This window comes from Zingiber officinale, chromosome 7A (genome assembly GCF_018446385.1).
Source record: "Zingiber officinale cultivar Zhangliang chromosome 7A, Zo_v1.1, whole genome shotgun sequence".
NCBI classification, from domain to species: domain Eukaryota; kingdom Viridiplantae; phylum Streptophyta; class Magnoliopsida; order Zingiberales; family Zingiberaceae; genus Zingiber; species Zingiber officinale.
The window spans coordinates 139,489,675-139,510,792 of NC_055998.1; the positions used below are offsets into that span (position 1 = coordinate 139,489,675).

The 21,118-nt window shown below is 36.3% G+C and overlaps 1 protein-coding gene across 1 annotated transcript; it reads left to right on the plus strand.

Moving 5' to 3' along the window:
- The first annotated feature begins 4,490 nt into the window (after positions 1-4,490).
- On the plus strand, positions 4,491-13,258 carry LOC121999778 (receptor-like protein EIX2). Its single transcript, XM_042554416.1, has 2 exons — positions 4,491-5,280; positions 12,966-13,258. Exons 1-2 carry the CDS (start codon positions 4,491-4,493, stop codon positions 13,256-13,258), a joined length of 1,083 nt encoding a protein of 360 aa, XP_042410350.1.
- The last annotated feature ends 7,860 nt before the right edge of the window (positions 13,259-21,118 follow it).

Sequence of the window (21,118 nt, forward strand, 5' to 3'; positions counted from 1 at the left end):
GAGGCTCCATTGTGAATGAGACTTTAGTCCCACATTGGAAGTTTCAAGGCATTTTTGTTGGTTTATATTGATTTACATACATTGAGGATGTGAACAAATGCATGGGGAGAGGCTCTCTCTCTCACGTGTGGGTGCGCAGGGGGGGTGCAAATCCAGGGCCCGATTGCACTGAACCAAGTTGAGTCGTATACGAGCACGACTTGCGCACACGAATGTCGGATCGGTCGGGGCAAAATTTGCCCAAGTGGAACAACTAACATTTTGCCACGTAGATCTTTTGTTGCTGTGAAACTGATGTATTAAATTCGAGATTAATGCAGAATTAAACCGGCCGAGTAGCCGTTTCACTGCTCGGCTAATAAAGACCATTAAGATCATTAACTCTGACCATTGATTCGAGCTCCTATATAAGGAGGCTCCGATCATAAGCAGAGGACACACACAACAAGCAAAGCAAAGGCTCTCCATTTTTCTTCCTCCTCCTCTGTCGTGCAGCTCCTACTCGGCGGAGTGCCCGTGGTAGCATTCGGGTACCACTCAGCTCGCCGTGACCACCAGTGCTTGGTCGGATTCACGGTCGGTCGTTGTATCCTGGGAAATAGACGACCCTTGTAAGCCTCGAAGCACAGCCGGAGGTGGGCGATTCTGTTTCAAGGAAACTGCGACTCGCAGGCCTCGGTTAGCTCGCCCGGTCGGTCTCTTTGTTCGACTGACAGACTTCTCTGCCTACTCGGGATCTTCGCCCGGCCTGTCAACTCGTCCGGTCGGCCAGTCTCTCTGACAGCCCGACTTCGCTCGGCCTGTCTACTCGACCAGGTCAACCTCTCTGACAACCCGACCTATCTGCTTCGACCAGCCTGTCTGCCGCTCGGTCTGTCTGCCCGCTCGCCCAGCCCGCTATGTCAACACGGTGCAAGCATAGGCAGAGGATCCGATCATAGGCAGAGGGCACATACAATAAGCAAAGTAAAGGCTCTCCATTTTCCTTCCTTCTCCTCTGTCGTGCAACTCCTGCTCGGCGGAGTGCGCGTGATGGTCGCGAGGGATGCTTGCCAAGGGAGAAAGATGCCCTCTTGCATTACAAAGCCGCTATCCAAGATCCTTCTGCCCGCTTGTCTTCTTGGCATGCCCAAGTAGATTGCTGCACTTGGACTGGCGTGGTCTGCCACAATAGAACAGGCAGAGTACGAGTGGTCGAGCTCAACCTTCAAAATCCAAAGGTTACCGCTAACGTTTTGTCTGTTCTCTTGAGTGTGTGCAGGAGGAAGAAGGGACCCCTTTTTCTCCAATTCAAAGTCTACTCTCGTCCACAACGCCACTATCTACCTAGCGCGTCATCTCCATTGCTTTCAGACATAATCATTAACTAACTAAATAAATTTATAAATGTAAAAGTTTAAAGTAATCACATGAACTTAAATTGAGTTTAAAGTAATCACATGAACTTAAATTGAGAGCTATTGATAATATTTAAATAAATCAATCTCAAATTAAACTTGAGCTTTACCAAGCTGAAGTAAAAAAAAAAAAAAAAAGTCAAACTTGAACAATTCTTTCAATAACTTAATTCATTTTAAGTTTGAGTTAACTTAGCACGAATATCTTATTAAATAAGTTTGAACAATATAAAACTTAACTCGGCTTAGTTAGTCTACCAGTCTAATAAAATTTAATTATATATTTTTTAATATAACTAAAATATATTGTTTATAAATTTTATGATTTAAAATTATTCATAATAAATTACAAATAATATAAATTTCATATATCAGATAAATAGGTAATCTAATTTATGAGGACAACGTGGTTAGTTGAGCTTTACAAAAAGCTTGAGCTTCTTTAGCTGCTTTACAAAAAGCTTATCCTTCTTTAGCTTTACAAAAAGCTTGAGCTTTAAAAAAAGCTTGAGCTTGATAAGTATTTTTAGTAAACAAACTGAACAAGCGACTAGATAAATAAATAAATAAGTTTAATATAGTTAAGTTCATCTTAGTTCAACTTGACTCATTTACATTTCTACACGTCTATACAAGAAATTCAACTCCCACACAAGTCATCTTTAATCTCATTCTCGTAATTCAACAATTGTATGAAATCAAAATAGCATAACTATATTCATACTTCACAGTATAAAATGATCAGTACATCAGTTATTTCTCTAACTAATTAATTTATTTTATCAGTTGTAAATTTATTTAAACTTGATACAGCAGACAATTATTTTTTTTCGTCTTTATAGAAGAGAAAACTATTTTATTCTACTTGTCATCTAAAAAATAGAATAGTAGGAAATTCGATTGTTGTATATTTAATTTAATTTGTCACTCTTTCCAACATCACCCTACACGCCACGTGTTAGTGTCGGCGGGAAAAAGCCTGCAATTTTCACACATGAAAACGATCGATCGATAAATAGACCACCAAAGAGAGCACCACAAGTGACTGTTGCAATAATGGCGGAGGGAAATGGACTACTCTTCATTCTTCAAGATAAATAGCCATTGCCATGGCCATTGGTCTCCTGCAAAATTAATAAGAATCCACCAATTAAATTTAAGAGTATGGCAACGGCCTGGAGAAGAAGCACACTCTGTTTCCGTGAGCGATGGCCACTGCACCATCCCCAGTACTACCGCTGCTACGATCAGCTTCCAGCTGATCTTGTCATGCTTTGTTGGCTCATCATGATGGCCTTCTTTCTTGTGGAGGTAGCTGGAGTAGAAGGGAGAGTGAGCAGCGAGGGATGCTTGCCGAGGGAGAGGGATGCTCTCTTGCTTTACAAAGCCGCCATCGAAGATCCTTCCGACCGCTTGTCTTCGTGGCAGGAGGTCCAAGGAGACGACTGCTGCGCATGGACTGGCGTAGTCTGCTACAACAGAACGGGCAGCGTACGAGTGGCCGAGCTCAACCTTCAAAATCCGATTGGTGGCCAACTCAATTGGTGGGAGTACAGTTTGAGGGGTGAGCTGCTGCATCCTTCATTATTGTCTTTGACTCATTTGCAAAGCTTAAATCTCAGTTTCAATGACTTTGAGGCCACCCAAATTCCACCTCTCGTTGGTTCTCTTCACAAACTCAGGTATCTTGATCTTTCTGAGTCCAACTTCAGTGGAAACATTCCCCTTCATCTCGGAAATTTAACTGATCTTCGTTATCTCGATCTCAAGTCATATTATTTTCCTATAGTTAGCCAGAGCCTAGACTGGCTCTCCGGCCTTTCTTCTTTGATTTATCTGGACATGTCCTATTTGGATCTCAGCGCTGCCTCCCATAATTGGATATCAGCAGTCAACATGCTACCTTCCCTACAACATTTATATTTATTTGATTGTAAAATTAATAATATCCCTCTTTCTCTTAGTTTCCATCTCAACCTCAGTACTTCTCTTGTGGATCTTAATCTTGGTTTCAACAACTTCAACTCTTCTTTTCCTAACTGGTTCTGGAATCTCACGAGCCTCTCGTCTCTTCAACTTTCGGAGTGTGAAATTCGAGGAATGTTGCCTATTGAAATTGGCAACTTAATTAGCCTCACACATTTTAATCTTTCTCTGAATTTGCTCTCTGGTCCCCTACCTGATACGTTATGGAAATTGAAGCATCTAAAATTCCTCGACCTGAACCATAATTTACTTGGAAATTCTTTACCAATGGGGATTATGAATCTATCAAGCTTATCAACACTGCACCTTAATAACTGTTCACTAAGTGGTCCAATACCCAGTGAATTAGGGAATTTAACTACTTTAAATAGATTATCTCTTGAATCTAATTTACTTTCTGGATTAATACCGCATGATATTGGGAAACTAGTCGACTTAGAGTACCTTGACCTCTCTATTAATTCCTTTGAGGGTGATATTACTGAGTTTCACCTTTCCAACCTAACCAAACTAAAGGCTTTGCTCTTGTCTGAAAACCCCTTCCTTACCATAGCAATAGACCACGATTGGACCCCTCTCTTTCAATTAGAGTTAATTAGCCTCGGTCCCTGTAAGTTAGGTCCCAGATTTCCTACATGGCTTCGTTCACAACACTCTATCAGCGCTATTCACTTGTACAATACAAGTATCGAGGGCAACTTACCTGAATGGTTTTGGAACTCTTTTTCCATCATTAAATTTTTAGATCTCTCTCATAATAAAATTAGCGGAACATTGCCAATATCCCTAGCAAGCTTGACTGAATTATATTATTTAAATTTTGGTTCGAATTTACTAGAAGGCCCAATTCCTCATTTGCCACCCAACATAATGTTGCTAGATCTATCTGATAATGCATTTTCAGGGTCGTTACCACCAACGTTATTCACACCTAAATTACAACATTTGATACTCTCACATAATCATATTAATGGAAGCATACCTTCTAATATTTGTAATTTTCATACATTTCGACACCTCAACTTATCAAACAACCAAATATTTGGAGAAATTCCCCGGTGTTGGCAGAAGGGCTCATTTATTCGATATATTAATTTGGGAAACAATATGGTCTTTGGAGAAATTCCAAGTTCTCTTGGCAACTTGATGAAGCTTGAGTTCCTGCACTTGAATAACAACAATTTAAAAGGGCATCTTCCATCATCACTACAAAATTGTAGTCGGTTATTGATTGTTGATTTCGGTGACAACAAATTCTCTGGAAATATACCTTCGTGGATTGGGCAAAGTTGGCAGCGGTTGCGTATTCTCCGATTGTCCTCAAATATGTTCAATGGCAATATTGATTCACAACTTGTGTATTTGACGGATCTTCAAATCATCGACTTTGCAAATAACAAGTTATCAGGGACAATACCACATTCTTTTGGAAATTTCAGCACAATGATTTCGTCATCAGTTGAACTACTTCCTTCCTTTGATGTACCAATGGAAATACTAGAAGCAGTCGAAACTTGTAGCGGAAGTGAAAGCATTACTTTAGTCACAAAAGGAGACCAACTTACATTTTCATCTATTCTTTACCTTGTGAAGAGTATAGATCTTTCAAACAATGAATTGACATACGAGATTCCCGAAGAATTAGGATATCTTGTTGGACTCCACACTTTGAATTTATCAAGAAACTACTTCAAAGGCAAGATACCAGATAGCATCAGCAAAATGAGTTCATTGGAAACTTTGGATCTGTCCTTCAATAATTTATCAGGGGTTATTCCTCAAGGCTTATCACAACTAAATGCTTTGAGTCATTTGAATTTGTCTTATAACAACCTATCTGGAAACATTCCTTCTGGGAATCAACTTCAAACATTGGATGATGTATCCATTTATATTGGTAATCCTTATCTTTGTGGAGACTTAGTAAACAAGAGTTGCTTTCATGGAAACAACACCAATGTGACAAGCGAGGAGCATGCAATGTTATCGTTAGTGTTATCAATCTATTTCAGTAGCACACTTGGATATTTTGTTGGATTATGGAGTGTGTTTATTCTTTTACTATTTAAGAAAAAATGGAGGTACTCTTGTTTTAAGAAAGCCGATGAAATTTATGATATAGTTCATGTGACAATCAAGATAAGATTGAGTAGAATAGTGAACTGTTAGTTTTTTTAAAATAAAGTTTGTGATGAATGTAACAATAATTAGTTTTCATATTAGAATTGTGAGCTTTCATTGTAAGCATGGAACTTTCAAGAACCATATTCTTGTGATATTTTGCAACGAAACAATGCTGTGATTGTGCTTTTAGTGTAATCTATGACACAAAGAATGCACTTATTTTATTTTATGAAAATTATGATAATTCCATGTGCAATATGATAATGTTGAATTCCTAATAGTAGATGAAAATGAGAATGAAAATTACTCATGCAAGTGTTGAATCATTTGTAGTAGGTGTGGTTAAGATAATGATGATTTACGTGCACATTGTGTCAATCTTTTAGAGTTGTTGATAGATTTATTGATTAGTATTTCAACTTAACAAACTTTAAATTGATAAATTTTAAAATTAAGATAAAATTTTTCACTGATAATTACAACTAAAAGAACTTTTATGGATATTTTAAAATTTTAGAAACTTATGAGAATTTTAAAAGGAAATTAAAGTGACTAAATTAATAGAGCTAGTAAATAATAATAATTTTATAAAAAAATAGTTGTAAAATATAATTTACCAAATTTTAGAAGTTGAAATGATCAACTTAAAAACTATAAGGGTAAAATAAAACTTTCTTCCTAGTAAACTCACTGTATTGAGAAAAAAGAGGTCGAACCTCAGAACTTAAGTTGAGGTCGAATCTCAGAACTTAAGTTGATAACACTATATACACTAATCACTAGACTATTCCGAGAGACCTATAAAATTGTTTCCACGCTATTATATTTGAAATTGAAATAAAAAAAATAATAATGAGGAAAGTTGAGTTTGAAATTGTAGAAAGGAAAAAATATGTGGTTAGAAAATTATGAAAATAAAGAAAAATTATTATGGAAAATTTTAAAATTAAAAAAATAGAAAGGGGAGATTAGAAAATAATGGCTAAAGTAATACTTTAGCCATCGAATTCAAAATAAAAATATTAAAATAAGCTATAAGATGAAGTACAATTTTTAGGGCAATAATGAATATTAGCAATCATGTAGCATAACAATAAAAAAAATATTAGATCTATTGAAAAACTTCAAAAGTGAAGTGGAATGTTTTAAGGTGAAATGAAAACTAAAAAGTGTTTAAGGTAATTTGCCTTTTTGTTAAAGATAAGAATGTAACAAAAGTTATCTAAAATGCAAACGGTAAAATATAAATATAGCCGCCACAACTAATCCCAATTAAGAGCATAAATTGTTGGTACAGTGAACACCAGATGATTGAACCTGAGTTTTGATTATGGCAAAGGGCTCAAAGTTAAGTTGTGATGTTATCTAACAAGGTTCATGGAACTTACAGGAAAGTCCTAAGTGATGCTTAGGTAAAAGTCATAACTGCGGTTAGGCAATGTGAAAATCCTAAAGGGGGAGGGAGGGGGTGTAACTTTAGGTCCTAGGGGGGGGTAACCCTAGGTGAAGGAAAAATCCTAAGGGGGGGTAACCATAGGTCTAGGGGGTGGTAACCCTAGGTGGCGGAAAACCCTAAGGGGGGGGGGGGGGGGGAACCTTAGGTCCAAGGGGGTGGTAACCCTAAGGGGCGGCAACCTTATGTCCTAGGTGGCGGAAAACCCTAAGGGGCGGCAACCTTAGGTCTTAGGGGGTGGTAACCTTAGGTGGAGAAAAACCCTAGGGGGCGGTAATCCTAAACGGAAAGTCCAGTCGATCTAGAGGACCGGACTGGTATCAGGTAAAATCTCCTGAGTAGAGTAGGTGAGGACGCGTTTCCCGCAGAGGGAACAATAGGCGTCGGGTCGACCTAGGGTTTCCAGTTGGAAATCCGAAGTCAGACTCGGACAGTCCGGAGACTGTCAAACTTTCATATTCATACTATTATTGTGTACTAACTTTGTGTTGTAGGTATTTTGGGACTAACATGTGTGCAGGTACCAAAAACACAAAGTACACATCGGATGAACAGTGTCCGAGGCGCCTCCATGGAGCTTGGAGGCGCCTCGGGTGCAAAGCTGGAGTTGCCTGCGAAGCACTCTGGAGGCGCCTTGAAGGAGTCATAAGGCGCCTTGAACCAGTTGCTTAAGGCACCTTGAATGAGGCATAAGGCGCCTTGAAGCAGATAAGTGCGACCTAGCTCGATGAAATCCATGCGGCTGACTCAGCTCGTTCAAGGCGCCTTGGATGGGCTTTAGGGCGCATTGAGCACTGTTTAAAAGGGGGTTTCGAGCAGCACCTTCAATCAACTCATTCCAAGCAATCCTTCTGCGATTAGCTACTAACGACATGATCCCGAAGTGTTGCGACGACCCCTCGATGACCCGGAGCTCCGAATCTTCAGTTATTCATATTGTCGTCAGTATAATTTAATCATTTCTTATTGATTATTGTACTTCACTTGTAATTCTATTCGAGCTATTAGTTGTTGCCCACAGTAAGCGATCAAGGATCGCGGACCTTCGAGTAGGAGTCGAGCTCGGCTCCGAACGAAGTAAATACCCTTGTGTTTGTGTTGTTTTTTCTCTTTTATTCTGCTGCATTACTCAAGTGTTTAATCGAACGATTTACGATTCCGAACCGAGTGAAAGCCACGAGCGCTATTCACCTCCTCTCTTGCGCTTCTCGATCCAACATAAATTACAATTATAAAATCTTGAGTTGCAAATTATAATGTTATCTCAATTAATTTTATATAACGTCAGATTTTTAAAAAGTAGTTTTTAATATTTCACAATTAAAAATAATCATGTACCATGTGCTTTCATAGAAGAACTAAGCGTACCAACAGTAAAAATGTGAATTATAAGAAAATTAAAGGTACATTTAGTCAATGCATTTTATAATAAATTTTTTTGGCAATCAAAATAAGATTAAATAAAATAATGGGAATATAATTTTTTTAAAAATAAAAAAGTCTTAAGATGGTATAATGAATGAACTAATACTAATTGTATTGCATGCAATTTAGTATAAGATATTGTGCAATGCGTAATTTGCCCCTGGGTGTAGGCTATCATGGTTAGATTCTTCAGTGATAGATCAGGAATCTATAATTTGAGATTCAGTTATAGCGTATTATTAAAATAAAATAAAATTGCTTTGAAAAGGTCTCCAGGATACAACTTTCACACTCGAGCATTGCTCTGAAAAGGTCTCCAGGATACCTAAAAGTTGTATTGACAACCTACGCTCAAGTTTTCAAAGTTGTATTGTCGGTATAATTTAATTCCTACAATCATACTTAAGTTCTGTATTTGCTTCGTGATGATAATGATTGTCCAACGAAAGCATTCAGTGAATCCAGACCTTGGAATATGAGTCGTCTGAAGTTCGAAACCAAGTAAAAACACCTGTGTTAGTATTCATTTTTCTTCTCTGTTCTTTTCCGCTACGTTTATCTTAACTGGTGATTTTTGGAAAAGATGAAGAACGTTATTCACCCTCCCTCCCCTCTAGCATCTTTACGATTCATCAAGTCCAACATCACGAATGATACAGGCGTATGAGGTACCTTGCGTGGGAATCAAACTTTCATTTAGAACCTTCCTATTTCTTACCATCGCTTCATGCCCCAGGAGCATGTCGATCTCCACTCAATGAACTATAATCGTCGGTGTCATCTCTCTTTATTGTCATAGATATTCTCATTCACCCTTGGCGTCCGATGAGATAACGATTATCTTGTAGGATGTATTAATTTGTTGTTCAACTGTGAACTCTAAAAATAATCTTTTAAAATCTATTGATTCGAAAAAAATTAGAAAATAAGAAAATAAACAACAAAATATTATGAAACTAATTTTTTTTTTACTAACACCCTCCCAAATAATTATTTAAATAGGCTAAAATCCTAAGACATATCATGAAGAAAAATCTTAATAGAAAGGAAAAAAATTAACAGACTTAACCCCATAAATTCTAAACGGAATCAAAATCTAAAATATGAAAAAAATTAAAAATTACTAAAAATATCTAAAATATAAAAAATAAAAAAAGGAATAATTTACTAAAGACAATCAAAGTTATCCAAGAAAATCCCTCCTGCATCAACCCTGATTCTAATAAGTCGGTGGCTTGAAGGGGTGGGATACCAATAGCTAGCTAGTATCTATAGAGTATAGACAAATAATTTTTTTTTTAGCTTAAAACGTACCGCACAATCACAAACCTCTAAAGGCTCCTCTCCAATAAATTCCTTTGTTTTATATCATCATTATATTAATATACTCTTGTTGGGTAATATAACATATTTGCGTGATAAGCTCTCATTGATGGAGCATTTGAAGGTAGGATTTAATGAGGATGTAAGAGTTTGAAGTTGTATATGTACTCTGAACAGTCAAAGATCAGCAATCCTAACTATTTGATTTAGATGCATTGACAATAAGTAAATTAAAGTTAAAATACAACAAAAATACAGACTATATTTCATGGTAATATTGATAAAAATTAGTTTTGGATGACTTTATTGATGAAGTCAAAGACTTATTTATATAAATTATCTAATTAATAATAGAAATATTAAATATGACATACAATTATAATAATCATAGTAGTGAATATAATAAATTTGGAAATATTATTTTTTGCTATCCATCTTTGATTACAATGTCAAATATGATCTCTATTGATTGAAATCAATTTGAGATTATTTTTCATAACTGCTTTCTTTGTTGTCATTACCCCCGATAAATTAAACGGGAGTATCCGAACGTTGAGTTTGATTGCTAACTTGGTAAAATGTTGTCTAGATAATAGTTTGGTGAATTTATTAGTAATTTGATCTTCTGTTGTGACGTAAGAAACTAAAAGTTGTCGAGTCGTCACACATTCGCGAACAAAATAAAAACCAATCTCCACGTGCTTGGTACGAGCATGAAAGACTAGATTTGCCGCAAGATAAGTTGCTCCTATGGTATCACACCAGATTTTGGGTGTAGCGGATGGAGAAAAATGTAATTCCAAAAGAAGAGATTGTAGCCAAATAATTTCGGAAGTCGCATTAGCGATAGCTTTATATTCAGCTTCAGTGTTAGAGTGAGAGACTGTAGGTTACTTCTTTGAGAGCCAAGAAATAAGATTTCGTCCAAAAATATTGCATATCCACTAGTCAAATGTCTGTCTTCAAGAGATCCAACACAATCTGCATCACTATAGATATTTAACTTTAGTGAGGACTGACGATATAAAAGAAAATCATGTAAAATCGTGTCTTTAAGATAATGAAAAATTCTCTTAACACCTTCGATGGTACTTAGTGGGAAAATACATAAATTGGCAGATATGATTAACTGCGAAAGTAATGTTAAGTTGTGTAATTGTGACATATTGTAGGACATCAATAATATTTCGATACATCTGAGGGTCAGCAATTAAAAGAGAGAAAGAAGGAGCATTAAATCATTTTTCAATGATTAATATAAAGATAGGATATGCAACATCCATTTTAGCATGTAGAAATTGTGTATGTACAGCTTGTTGAAGTTGTATATGTACTCTGAACTGTCAAAGATCAACAATCCTAACTATTTGATTTAGATGTATTGACAATAAGTAAAGTTGAAATACAACAAAAATACAAACTATATTTCATGGTAATATAAAGTTATCAAATGCCAAGATTCTGCACTGGATTTGTAATGGTGTAAATTACAATTGCAAGGATATATAGAACAACTTTTGATTTTAAATAAGTGCACTTTGAATTTTGTAATCCTAGTGAATTTTCAAATTGTTGAAACTCTTAAGATACGAGAATGGGACTACAAATTTGGAGTCCACTTTTTTCTTTGGCAACAAACACATGCTGTGAAGTGTCACATGAACGAACTACTCTGGCAGGGAACTTAAGCACTTAAAGAGTAGAATTAGATCGTCCATATATAAAGTCATCATCTGCACCGTCCAACGTTATCTCCTCCTCCTCTCTGTTAATCGACTGAACTCTGCATGCAGAATCATTGTGTGTCTCGCAATTAATGGCTGGGTGTCTATCGTTCTTCACATGTTATTCAATTGTTCAAGTTTAATAATTATACATGATTTATTTCCAACTAATAGTTAGATGTCTATCCTTTTCTCCATATGTTATACAATTATTTAAGATTAATAATTATACAAGATTTATCTTTTTATATTGATATGGATTGACGGGACACTGATGCGAACTCATCACTTTTTGTCGTGAATGTATGAATAAATGATTAGCAAAAGTCCACTTTTTTTTTGCTAGTCAATGTTGCATCTCATGGAAGAATGAACGATAATTTATCAAATCACGCACCTATAAATTTAAATTGACCAAAATATATTACTTTACTATTTATCAAAAGATACACTTTTTCAAGTGCACTTTCTTTTATACCCTTCTGACAAATCTAATTTTTTTTTTATCATTTTTATTTTCCTCCTCTTCTCTTTCCTATCTTCTATGCATGCAACTTTTTTTATTATTTTTTTATTTTTTCTTTCATCTCTTTCCTCTTTTTTAATCCAACGACATATATGATTTAATTAACTTTTTAATAACATTTTACTACATTTAGAGAAGTAAAAAAAAATCATGAATAATAAATTTGAACTCCTTGTAATATTAGGAATCCACGGAAATTGAAATAAGTGTAATCAGAGCTCTCTAAGTCCATCAGTGAGTTTTAGTCAATGGTCAAAACCCACTGATGGACTTAGAGAGCTCTGATTGTACTTATTTTAATTTCTATGAATTTCTGATATTACAAGGAGTTCAAATTGTTATCCATGATTTTTTTTACTTCTCTAAATGTATTAAAATATTATTAAAAAGTTAATTAAATTTTATATGTCGTTGGACTAGTTAATTAAATTTTTATGTCGTTGGACTAAAAAAGAGGAAAGAGAGGAAAAGAAAAATAAAAAAAAATAAAAGAAGCCGCATTGATAGAAGATAGGAAAGAAAAGAGAAAGAAAAGAAAAAAAATTAAAAAAAATAAATTTGTGAGAAGGGTTAAAAAGGAAGTGTACTTAAAAAAATATGTATTTTGATAAATAATAAAATAATATATATCTTTTGGTCAATTGAGATTTATAGATGCATGATTTAGTAAATTGTCGATGAATGAATAAATGAATAATGAGCAAAAGTCTACATTTTTTTCATGAGCGGCGGGAAAAGGTATCGCAATTTCCACACTCCAAGAAAACGATCAATCGATCTATTGATATGACCACTCGCTAGCTATAAATAGTCATTGCCATGGCCTTTGGGCTGCAGCAAAATTAATAAGAATCCACCAATAAAATTAAAGAGTATGGCAACGGTCTGGAGAAGAAGCGCACTCTGTTTCCGTGAACCATGGCCACCGCACCACCCCTACTGCCGCTGCTACTATCTTCGTCAGCTTGTCTGGCTCATTAGCCTGGCTTTCTTTCTTATGGAGGTAGCTGGAGTAGTAGAAGCGAGAGTGAGTAGCAAGGGATGCTTGCAAAGGGAGAGGGATGCTCTCTTGCTTTTCAAAGCTGCCGTCGAAGATCCTTCCGGCCGCTTGTCTTCATGGCGTGCCCAAGTGGACTGCTGCGCTTGGACTGACGTAGTCTGTCACAACACAACGGGCATCGTGCGAGTGGCGGAGCTCAACCTTCAAAATCCAAATGCAAACCAAGACGATAATTTGTGGGAGACGGCTTTGAGGGGTGAGCTGCTGCATCCTTCATTATTGTCTTTAACTCACTTGTGAAACTTAATGCTTTGTTTACTTGAAAGAATGGAAAGTCAAATTAAGTAAAAGTTTTCACGGTGGAAAAGTTTCCGTCGTTTATTTCATTAAAATTTTTCGAAGGAAAAATAACACAATCCATCAGCGGATAATTTTGGAGCCAAAATCGATCACCTCAAAATTGGACAGAAAACGGCGAATGAAAAAAATGACGCATGTACCCCTTTTGTATTCACAAAATTACACTATATATAAAAAAAAAATGACCCATGTAGTCTTTTTTAACTCATAAAATTATACTATGTACTAAAAAAAATGATGCATGCACTCTTTTTTATTTACAAAATTACGTCATAAGTATTCACCTTCCTCTATCAAGGTAAATTAGCATGCAAAGGAAAAGATTTCTTCACCCTTTTTTTTCTCTTCCTCCAAAGATAACTTTTTATCATTGATTCCTTTTCTTTTCTCATCCACACTCTAGAGTAAACATAGCATAGGTCTCAGCTGCAATGACTTCGAGGGGCACCCAAATTCCACCTCTCGTTGGTTCTCTTCACACACTCAGCTATCTTGATCTTTCTGGCTCCAACTTCAGTGGAACCATTCCCCCTCGTCTCGGAAACTTAACTAATCTTCGTTATCTTGTTCTCTATGCGTTTCATTATCCTAATTCTGCTACAATTTCCACAGCCTAGACTGGCTCTCCCGCCTTTCTTCTTTGATTTATCTGGACATGTCTGCTTTGGATCTCAGCGCTGTCTCCCATAATTGGTTTTCATCACTCAACATGTTACCTTCCCTACAACAATTATATTTACATGATTGTAATATTAGTAATATCCCTCTTTCTCTCAGCTTCCCTCTCAACCTCACTTCTCTCACAACTCTCGATCTTGGTCTGAATAACTTCAACTCTTCTTTTCCTAACTGGTTGTGGAATCTCACAAGCCTCTCGTCTCTTCAACTTTATTACTCAAATATTAGAGGAATGTTGCCTGCTGAAATTGGCAACTTAATTAGCCTCACACAATTGGAACTTTCTTCAAATTTCACCTCTGGTCCCCTACCTGATACGTTATGGAAATTGAAGCATCTAACATACCTCGGCCTGAGCTTTAGTTTTCTTGGAAATTCTTTACCAATGGGGATTATGAATCTATCAAGCTTATCAACATTATACCTTATTAATTGTTCACTAATTGGGTGAATTAGGGAATTTAACTACTTTAAACGAATTATCTCTTGAATCTAACTTGCTTTCTAGATTAATACCCATGAGATTGTTGAAGATCAATATCAACTCGTTAACGGATAAAAATAAAAATATAGATGGGAGTATTCTTTCTCATTCAATAATAAGATTTAACAAATAGAAATTAGAATGTGTGATTGAGAGTATTTCTCTCATTCAATAGATAGAATTTAATTGATAAGAATTAAAATGTATGGTTGAGAGTATTTCTCTCAATGGATAGAGATAGAATTTAGTTTTCTGATCAACTATGTATCTTGTATGGTGAGTGCTATAAATACTCCCCCTGCATTCTTGTTTTATCATCCAACGAAAAATAAAAGTATAGAGTCTTCAAGTTGAAAGTTGTTCTTCATCTTCCTTTTCTTTTCCTCTCTAAAATTGTGAGTGATCCTCAAAAGTGTTGTAGTGTCTTTGTAGTGTGAATATAATACAAGTAATTTATTTACTTGTTTATAGTGCAATTTGTTTTCTCGACAATTGGTATCAGAGCTGAACGATCAGGGATTGTTCTTGGTGGAGTTATCTTGAATCGTGAGGAGGTTTATATTGTACAAGGTTGTTCATCAAACTTGTTTGGTATAATCAAAATCTTTCTGACACGATGGGCGACCTTCAAATAGTAGGTGGAGTCAAGAAACTCAACAACAAAAACTACAACACGTGGACAACATGTATGGAGTCCTACCTACAAGGTCAGGATCTTTGGGAGGTTGTTGGTGGTAGTGAAGTCATGCAACCAGCAGAAGATGCTAATGACATCTTACGAAAATGGAGGATCAAAGCAGGTAAAGCAATGTTTGCTTTAAAAATCACAATTGAAGAAGAAATGTTGGAGCACATCCGAGATGCCAAAACACCAAAGGAAGTATGGGATACCTTTGCTACACTCTTTTCAAAGAAGAATGATGCAAGATTGCAACTCCTAGAGAATGAGCTACTAGCAATAGGGCAACGTGACAAAACGATTGCCCAATACTTTCACAAGGTAAAGTCGATATGTCGCGAAATTTCAGAATTAGATCCAGAAGCTCCTATTGGGGAAACCAGGATAAAGAGAATAATTATCCATGGTTTGAAACCAGAATATCGAGGATTTGTTGCTGCAATACAAGGATGACCAACACAACCATCACTTCTTGAGTTTGAAAATTTACTTGCAGGCCAAGAAGCTATGGCTAAGCAAATGGGAGAAGTCTCGCTAAAAGGTGAGAAGGAAGCGCTCTACACCAATAAAAGTAAGGGCAGCTTCAAACGACATGCTGGTGATGGATCCAAAAAGGATGGTGACAAAGTAAAGAATTATCAAGGCAATGAAGGTCATCATCCAAGAAGAGCCCCACAGAATCATGCCAATAATAGAAAGTTTATTGGCAAGTGTTACAATTGTGGGAAGGTGGGCCACATGGCAAAAGATTGTTGGGCCAAGAAAAAGTTTGTTCAGAGTAATACTGCTACCTCCAATCCTAAGGAGAATAGCGAAGATGACTGGGATGCTGAAGCCTTGTTCGCTGCAGAGGAAAATGAAGTAGCTTTTACAACAATGTCAGACAAGATTAACTACAAAAATGATTGGATCGTAGATTCAGGCTGCTCAAATCACATGACAAGTGATAAAGAAAAGCTACAAAACTTGTCCGACTATAAGGGAGCTCGTATGGTGGTGACAGCCAACAACTCAAGGTTACCAATATCTCACATTGGTAAGACAATATTACGCCCCGATATAACTCTAATCAGGTGTCACTTCAAGATGTCTATCATGTCCCAGGAATGAAGAAAAATTTATTATCTGTGTCTCAACTAACATCATCAGGTCACTATGTTCTATTTAGTCCTGAAGATGTAAAGGTATATCAAAATCTCAAAATATCAGAAACACCGATAATGGAGGGGCAACGACTGGAGTCGGTCTATGTGATGTCAGCAGAGTCTGCATATATTGACAAGACAAGGAAAAGTGAAACATCAGACATATGACATATGAGATTAGGTCATGTTAACTATTCCAAGTTAAACATGATGATGAAGAAGTCAATGCTTAAGGGGCTTCCTCAACTAGACATACGAACAGACACGGTATGTGCGGGATGTCAATATGGTAAAGCACACCAATTACCATATCAAGAGTCAAAGTTTAAAGCAAAGGAACCATTAGAGTTAGTCCACTCTGATGTATTCGGACCCGTTAAACAACCATCAATCGGCGGTATGCGGTACATGGTGACATTCATTGATGACTTCTCAAGGTATGTCTGGATCTTATTTATGAAAGAAAAATCTAATACATTTTCCAAGTTTAAAGTGTTCAAGCAGTCAGTCGAAGGAGAATTGGGAACAAAGATATGTTGTCTACGCACAGACAACGGGAGAGAATATAGCTCAAGAGAGTTCTCCCAATACTTAAGAGAAAGTCGAATATACTATCAGTACACATGTGCCAACACACCACAGCAGAATGGTGTAGCAGAAAGAAAGAACCGACATCTTGCAGAAGTTTGTCGGAGTATGTTGCACGACAAGAATGTACCTAGACGATTTTGGGCTGAAGCAATGAGGACTGCAGCTTTTGTCATTAACAAACTTCCTCAACCAAGGTTAGAATTCATTTTACCTTTTGAGAAATTATGGAACATAAAACCTACAGTTAGCTACCTTCGAGTATTTGGTTGCGTATGTTATGTATTTGTTTCTGATCACTTACGAACCAAGTTCGACAAGAAAGCTATTAGATGTATCTTTGTGGGATATGATAGTCAAAGAAAGGGGTGGAAATGTTGCGATCCAATAAGTGGAAGATGTTACACTTCACGAAATGTAGTGTTTGATGAAGTATCTTCTTGGTGGAATCCCGTTAAGGAGGTGTTGTCAGATTCTAAAGACCTCGAAGATAAATTGCAACAAAAGATGGGAGAGCATATTGTTCAACTTCAACCAAGTTCAGATGAATCAGGAGATCCAAATGACAATGATATTGAACAAGGAGTGGCTCAGAGTCCTTGGCAAACCGGCATATATCAACAACCAAATGAAGAAGAGAGACCTAGTGAAATGGAAGAATCAACTCTACAATCTCAACTCCGAAGGTCAAACAGAACACGAAGGCCAAATCCAAAATATGCTAATGCAGCCATAGTTGAAGAAGCAACAAAGCCTGAGACATTTGAAGAAGCGTCTCAAAGTCCTGAGTGGGTGATAGCTATGAAAGAAAAGATTGATGCACTGCAGCAAAATCAAACTTGGGATCTCATACCAAAACCAAGAGATGTGAAACCCATTTCTTGCAAGTGGATTTTCAAAATAAAGCGTCGTCCAGATGGGTCAATCGAGAGGTACAAGGCACGATTGGTAGCTCTTGGGTTCTCTCAACAGTATGGACTAGACTATGATGAAACATTTAGTCCAGTGGCAAAACTTACAACTGTACGAATCCTTCTTGCACTTGCAGCCAACAAAGACTGGAATCTATGGCAGATGGATGTGAAGAATGCTTTTCTTCATGGAGAATTGGATCGGGAAATTTATATGTTCCAATCAATAGGTTTTCAGAACCAACATCATCCTGAATATGTGTGTAAGTTACGGAAAGCACTCTACGGAATGAAACAAGCACCTAGGGCGTGGTATGGTAAAATTGCTGAATTTCTAACTCAAAGTGATTATTTAGTAACATCTACAGATTCCAACTTATTTATTAAAACAAATAAAGGAAAATTAGCTATCGTGTTAGTATATGTGGATGACCTAGTCATAACAGGCGATGACAAAAAAGAAATTCTTCAAACAAAGGAGAATTTATCAGTTCACTTTCAAATGAAGGAACTTGGGAAACTTAAGCACTTTCTTGGTTTAGAGATTGATCGCACACAAAATGGAATATTTCTTTGTCAACAAAAATATTCCAAAGACTTGTTGAAAAAGTTTGGAATGCTCGAATGCAAGCCGATTTCGACACCCATGGAGCCAAATATCAGAATATGTGCACATGAAGGGAAAAGTTTAGAAGATGCAACTATGTATCAACAATTGGTAGGCAGTCTCATCTACTTAACCTTAACTCGACCTGATATTTCTTATGCAGTTAGTGTGATAAGTCGGTATATGCAAAATCCAAAGAAGCCTCATTTGGAAGCAGCTCGACGAATATTAAGATATGTAAAGAGCACAACTGATTATGACCTTTTGTACAAAAGAAATGAAGACTGCAAGTTAGTTGGCTACTATGATGCTGACTATGTAGGAGATTGTGACACAAGAAGATCAACAACTGGTTATGTATTCAACCTTGGTTCTGGAACAATCTCGTGGTGCAGCAAGAGACAACCAACTGTATCATTGTCAACTACTGAAGCTGAGTATCGAGCAGCAGCAATGGCAGCTCAAGAGAGCACATGGATAATACAACTAATGAATAATCTACATCAAGCAGTAGATTATGCAATTCCAGTATATTGTGATAATCAATCAGCAATTCGTTTGGCAGAAAATCCAATCTTTCATGCAAGAACTAAGCATGTTGAAGTTCATTATCATTTTATCAGAGAAAAAGTTCTGCAAGGAGAAATTGAGATGAGACAAATCAGTACAGATAATCAAGTTGCAGACGTGCTTACAAAAGGATTAAACGCCAACAAATTTAAGATGTTCCGTTATCAACTCAGCACAGTACAAAGGGTTGGTATTGAGGGGGAGTGTTGAAGATCAATACCAACTCGTTAACGGATAAAAATAAAAATATAGATGGGAGTATTCTTTCTCATTCAATGGATAAGATTTAACAGATAGAAATTAGAATGTGTGGTTGAGAGTATTTCTCTCATTCAATAGATAGAATTTAATTGATAAGAATTAAAATGTATGGTTGAGAGTATTTCTCTCATCCAATGGATAGAGATAGAATTTCTTGGTAGATAGAATTTAGTTTTCTGATCAACTATGTATCTTGTATGGTGAGTACTATAAATTCTCCCTCTGCATTCTTGTTTTATCATCCAACGAAAAATAAAATTATAGAGTCTTCAAGTTGAAAGTTGTTCTTCATCTTCCTTTTCTTTTCCTCTCTAAAATTGTGAGTGATCCTCAAAAGTATTGTAGTGTCTTTGTAGTGTGAATATAATACAAGTAATTTATTTACTTATTTATAGTCCAATTTGTTTTCTCGACAGAGATTGGGAAAGTAGTCAACTTAGAGGATCTTGACCTCTCTATTAATTCCTTTAAGGGTGATTTTACTGAGTTTCATTTTTCCAACCTGACCAAACTATACACCTTGCTCTTGTCTGATAACCACATTCTCACCATATCAATAGACCACAATTGGACCCCTCCTTTTCAATTAGAGTTAATTAGCCTTCGTTCCTGTAAGTTAGGTCCTAGATTTTCTACTTGGCTTCGTTCACAACAATCTATCGACACTATGCAATTGTACAATACAAGTATAGAGGGCAACTTACCTAAATGGTTTTGGAACTCTTTTTCCAACATTTCATTTTTAGATCTCTCCCATAATAAAATTAGTGGTACTTTGCCGATATCCCTAGAGAGTTTGACCCGATTAGATTATTTAAATTTTGGTTCGAATTTACTAGAAGGTCCAATTCCTCATTTGCCACCCAACCTAATGTTGCTAGATCTATCTGATAATGCATTTTTAGGGCCACTGCCACAAACATTATTCACACCACAATTAGCATGTTTAATTCTCTGAAACAATCAAATTACTGGAAGCATACCATCTAGTATTTGTAATTTTTTTACATTTCAACAACTCAACTTATCAAACAACCAAATATTTGGAGAAATTCCCCGATGTTGGCAGGAGGGTTCATTACTTCAATATATTAATTTGAAAAATAATATGTTCTTTGGAGAAATTCCAAGCTCTCTTGGCAACTTGACGAATCTTGAGTTCCTTCACTTGAATAATAATAATTTAAAAGAACATCTTCCATCATCACTGCAAAATTGTGCTCAACTATTGGTTGTTGATCTTAGCGACAACAAATTCTCTGGAAATATACCTTTGTGGATTGGGCAAAGTTGGCGGCGACTGAGCATTCTTCATTTGTCCTCAAATATGTTCAATGGCAAAATTGATCCACAACTTGGGTATTTATGGGATTTGCAAATCATTGACTTTGCAAATAATAAATTATCAGGGTCGATACCGCATTCCTTTGGAAATTTCAACACAATGATTTCAACATCAGTTGAATGACTTCCTTCCTTTGATGTACCAATTATAAGACAAGCAGCAAACCAAATTGATAGCGGAAGTGAAAGCATTACTTTAGTCACAAAAGGAGACCAACTTACGTTTTCATCTATTCTTTATCTTGTGAAGAGTATAGATCTTTCAAATAATGAATTGACATATGAGATTCCCGAAGAATTAGAATATCTTGTTGGACTCCACACTTTAAATTTATAAAGAAACTACTTCAAAGGCAAGATACCAGATAGTATGGCAAAATGTGTTCATTGGAAACTTTGGATTTGTCCTTCAATAATTTATCAAGGGTTATTCCTCAAACTTTATCACAACTAAATGCTTTGAGCCATTTGAATTTGTCTTATAACAACATATTTGGAAACATTCCCTCTGGGAATCAACTTCAAACATTAGA

What these genes read in the sequence shown, in the direction of transcription:
- LOC121999778 (XM_042554416.1), top strand. Translation starts at nt 4,491, where the DNA reads ATGGTCTTTGGAGAAATTCCAAGTTCTCTTGGCAACTTGATGAAGCTT. An exon ending in TGATGTATCCATTTATATTG is followed by an intron (nt 5,281 to 12,965) that starts GTAATCCTTATC and finishes TTATGGAGGTAG; the next exon opens with CTGGAGTAGTAGAAGCGAGA.